This window comes from Mus pahari, chromosome 1, assembly GCF_900095145.1.
Source record: "Mus pahari chromosome 1, PAHARI_EIJ_v1.1, whole genome shotgun sequence".
NCBI lineage: Eukaryota > Metazoa > Chordata > Mammalia > Rodentia > Muridae > Mus > Mus pahari.
Window position 1 is genome coordinate 148,282,704 of NC_034590.1, and position 4,774 is coordinate 148,287,477.

The window sequence follows — 4,774 nt, forward strand, 5'->3', positions numbered from 1 at the left end:
TCTCTCTCTCTCTCTCTCTCTCTCTCTCTATATATATATATATATATATATATATATATATATATATATATATCTTTTCTTTAGGATTCATAGACTATTTTGTAATCCTGGTTCACTTTTTAAAATAATTGGAGATTTTCTTACTACTGTTGATTCCTAGCATAATTTTCTTCTCATCAGAGAACAGATTTTGCATTATTGAAGCTGTTTAGGATGAATTGCAGTTGGTCTTGTTCAGAATATGGTCTGTATCAGTGACTACACTAGGTTGGTCTGTTGTTCCTAGCTCTCCATATGTGTCAATCAAGCCTGTTTTATGATAGTGTTGTTCAAGTCTTTTTTGTGGGGGGAAAGGGTGCTCACTATGCAGCACAGGCTGGCCCATACTTATAATTCTCCTGCATCCACCTCCTAAGTGCTAGGATTACAGACTTCTGCCTTTACAGTTGGCTAACTGCCCCTCTGTGATAATCTTTTTGGGGACCCTGTTTAACCTTGAACTTTGTGCAAAATATCAAAATGGAAAGTTTAACCCAGAGGTTTTTTTTTCTTTTCTTTTCTTTTTTTTAGTCAACAGAATGTAAAAAAATTAAAGCAGACCTTTCAGGTGATAATCATGTGTAGGCAATGAGATATGATAGAAGGTTAGCATTTTATGAACCAACTAATACTCTCGTACAAATTTACATTCTGAGTTAAGAATGCAGGGCAGATTGTCAGCATACTGAGACACTATGATTAGTCACTTCCCATGCCTGCTAAGTAAATTTATAAAGGACCAGTACCTTAAGGGAATTTTTTTTTTTTTTTTTTTTGGAGACAGAGTCTCACCATGTAGCCTTGGATGGGCTAGAACTCACAGTATAAACCATGCTAGCCTTGAATTCGTAGAGCTACCTCTGCCTCCTGAGTGTCAAGTAACTTTGAAAACAGAACTAGAACAAGTGTGTCTATGATAATTCCTCTTTCTCCCACAGACAGAGCTACCAGCACCTTCCTCTTTGACCCCTTCTGATCTCAGTGCTAACAGTAAATGCTAGTGTACCCTGGCAACTTTCCCTCCACTCTGCCTGGTGCCCCTAGGGAAAAACATTCATCTTTCCCAGAACCTCCTCCTCCTCTTCCAGCGGACGCTTGTCTGTCGAGCATGTTCTTCCACACTATTCTAGATGTCCCGGACACAGACGCTTCCTCCCTTTCCCTCATCATTTCAGTTGTCTTTTCTCTGGCTCTTTGAAGTCTGCCATCTCTCCTAGTTTACATCATGCACTTCACATGTTAAACTTGTTGCTAATCACATTATTATGTCTGTGGAGAATTGCATGTATGATTTTAGAAGGCAATGAGTGTGCTTTAAAAAACCCCAGACTTAGCCAATCCCCAAAAAGACCTGGAGATGCTGGGACTTCGCCAATGTCATTCAAAAGTCAGAAGGAGGCATCTGATCCCTTCCCTTCCACTGCAAGCAGCTGTTTCTTGTTCCCGAGCCAGGGTCCTGGCACAGCTCTTGGACACACAGACTGCGGCCTTTTCTTCTTTCTTAGAAAGAAATTTGTCAGACCATCAGAGGGCATCCTGGGAGGGCCTGGTAGTCCTCTTTCCCAGAGAGATGAAAGTGTGATCCTAGCCACGGTTCTGGACAGTACAGATTCATTCCCATTGTTTCTTTTTGGTGATGCAAGCTTTTTGCTGAGACCGTGTATGTTGGGCCATACTTTTGGAGAATGGTCTCCAGATACCTTGAGTTTCCTTGGCTATGATTAATTTTATCTAAGGATCAGTGCGACTCAACATGCGATCACATAAGTCTACCCTCAAAGTATGCTCAACCTGGATGTTTTAACAATTGCTTGAGTTCAGAAATGCACAAAATGTGTATAAAATAGTTTTTATGCCATAGAGGCAGATCAAATAGAAAAAGTCAGGAATTTGTTGCACTTACTAATATTAAAGGGAGAGAGTAAAAATAGAGGCATTCTACTCGGGAGGGGGAGGGTGGGGTTCCCATTGGCATTAGGCTCAGGCTTAGGTAATATAGGGTGATAGAAGATAACTGGGCATGGTGGGGCATGCCTTTAACCCCAGCCACTTGGGAGCTGAGTCAGGAAGATTGCAGCTCTCTTGTCATGGCCTACCTGGGTTGCAGAGCACAAGCATCCCACCTAAAAATTAAAAGAAGTTTAGGAACTCAGTTGGCATAGGAGCCTCCAGTCAAGGCAGAAGGCCTGAGTTCAGTCCCCAGGACCCACATGGTGGTGGGTGAGAACTAACTCTGGAGGCAAGGTATACTCTGACCTGTGTGTGTGCACACCCACACATGAACACACACATGAACACACACACACCACAGATGATGGGGCGCTTAAATAAAGGTGTACTTAGAAATGGATAAGTAGGGGCCAAAGAGTTCAATTCCCAGCATCCACGTGGCAGATCTCAGACCCATTTCTAAAGGATGGGATGCTCTCATCTGTTGTCTGTCCCACAGGATCCTCCATGCACAGGGTATGTAACCTCACACACACACACACACACACACACTAAATAAATAAATAAATAAATAAATAAATAAATAAATAAATAAATAAAAGAAATAGCAGAATTTCCATCGTTTTACAACTCTAAATCCAACCAGTCAGTTATTTTTTTCTAATTAGAGACGATTGTTACAACATATTAAAAAAAAAACAAACCACATTTTAAATTTAATCATAGAAGAGATGAAGGACCAAATGACCCAGATACATGTTTAAATTTTAGCTGATTTTAAAAAATAATCAAAATTTAAAGGCTTGGAGTTTTTGTTTGTATTTGGAGATCTAGAGAACACTGAACTTCTAAAATTCACTTCTGATTTTAGGTAGTTAATGAACTTTTCCGGACAGTAGGCTCAAAATTCTGTTGAAAAGTAGTAAAGGGACTGAAAAACAATTGTCCTGATAATCCAGTTTTAGATTTATTTTTTTACCTATAACACTTTAATCTACATAGAAAGTGTGATGCCAGTCACACCCAGAGTTAATAACAATCAAGAAAGGAGGGGGATGGGTATTCATTTTCTCGAGCTGAAAACCCAAGAAGATTTTGAATTATTCAACATGGTTCAGGTCCTTACATTTAATGAAAATGTGTTGATATACATTGTATCCCACTTCCTAGGAAAGAGTCGCACCTCTTCAGTCACTTTATTCTCAGCTTCTCTCCCAAATCTACAATTTTCCCATACTTAATATAAATCTATTTATTTCCACTATTTCTTCTGCTCTTAAATCAGAACTGAGATGCAAAACAAACAAAACCGTCTCCTGCTGTTTCAGATTCTTCTCACCCTGACTCACTCTGACCCTTGCCCCATTTTGGAATCCCGACTAGCCGACTAACTTATTCTCCATCCCGGTTCCCCGTCTAAGACGCCTTCCTCCCCGGCTGCGCTGCCCTCTGCTTCGCAGCACCTGCCCCTAGTGCCCCTGCCAGCCTGCAGCCTCAGCCATTCCAGAAATTGACAAAGAAGTTGCAAAGGGAGTGCCACTTCTCGGTGCAGTAGGTCTCAGTGAGCTCGGCATTCTGATCTAGCCCATTGGGCTGGAATCCGGCCGCCGCAGGAGGCTCCGGGACCGGGTCTGAGCCCGCTTTCCTCCCGCCCGAGTTGGACTTCACTAGCAAGGGCTTCTTTTCGAGCTGGGAGCTCGGGGACCGAATCGACTGTCGCGACCGAGCCCGGCTCCGCGCCCTGGACCGGGGCTGCTCGCTGGGATGCACGGGTAAGCTGGGGTGGGCCGGCGAGTGCAGCTCTGCGCCAGCCGTCTTGCGGGCGCACAGGCGTGGCGGCAGCGGCGCGGGGTCCAGGCAGGGCCGTGGTCTCCTGCGCAGCACGCCCAGCAGCCGTCTCCAGTAGTGCGCTCGCCGGGCGCCGGTGGCCGCGCAGCGCTCCGGATGCCCGCGGTAGGCGCAGTGCAGGCTCGCCCCTCCCGGGGTCTGGCAGCGCAAGGCCAGCTCTCCGCCAGTCGGCGTCCCCGGGGCGGGCACCAGGAGCTGCCAGCTACACGCGTGCTGCTCTGGACTCACGAAGCGACCTGAGGAGCCGTCCGTGGGGCCGGAGGCCCGGGCCACTTCCCTGCCTGCTGCCCCCTTGTCCCTCCCGGCGGCCGAAAGGAGGCAGCCTCCCAGCAGCAACAGCAGCGTCAGCGGCGAGAGCGACGCCCGCGGCCTCGGAGGACTCATGCCCGCGTTGGCCATGCCACTCCTCTGGGATTCCTGGGACCTCAGCGCAGGTAGCAAGGAGGCGAGGAGCATCCTCGGATCTGCGAATGAAGGCTACGGATGAGTCCCGCTCAGACCTCTCCCTGGACACAGGAACCTGCTAACTCCCCTGACCCGACTTTCCCGAAACCAATGTTCTCAGCAAGGAGAAGCCCCTCTAAAGAGCTGTCTGTCCTAAGGGAGCAACTTAATGTTTAAGGAATCGTTTTTTAACATTCACTAAGAAAAATTAAGTTTAATAATCACCCTCCCAACCCCACACCCTCCACCCGTCACCAAACTGTCTACAAAATTATTTCAGATTAATCGGATACATGTACTTTTTAGCTTACCGAATTCTAGAAGAGGTGGAAGGGCCCTATTAGAGTAGAGCGAATGACTGCATAAGGGATTAGTCTGTTTTAAATGGCTGTGAATGAACCTGTTATCAATGAGACAGAAGGGGCCTCCCCCTTCATGCCCCTCCCAGACTTCTCTCAGTAGGTTTGGGGCCACTGCTAACACATACAGAAGA

General features: G+C 46.2%; 1 protein-coding gene across 1 annotated transcript; it reads right to left on the reverse strand.

The window, feature by feature from the left end:
- Window positions 1-2,977: 2,977 nt before the first annotated feature.
- Fgfbp3 (fibroblast growth factor binding protein 3) lies at window positions 2,978-4,251 on the reverse strand. The gene has a single exon (XM_029543213.1). The coding sequence runs from the start codon at window positions 4,234-4,236 to the stop codon at window positions 3,484-3,486; it is 753 nt and encodes a 250-aa protein (XP_029399073.1). The 5' UTR covers window positions 4,237-4,251; the 3' UTR covers window positions 2,978-3,483.
- Window positions 4,252-4,774: the final 523 nt, after the last annotated feature.

Excerpts from the sequence above, each read along its gene's own strand:
- Fgfbp3 (XM_029543213.1), bottom strand. The coding sequence starts at position 4,236 with ATGGCCAACGCGGGCATGAGTCCTCCGAGGCCGCGGGCGTCGCTCTCG.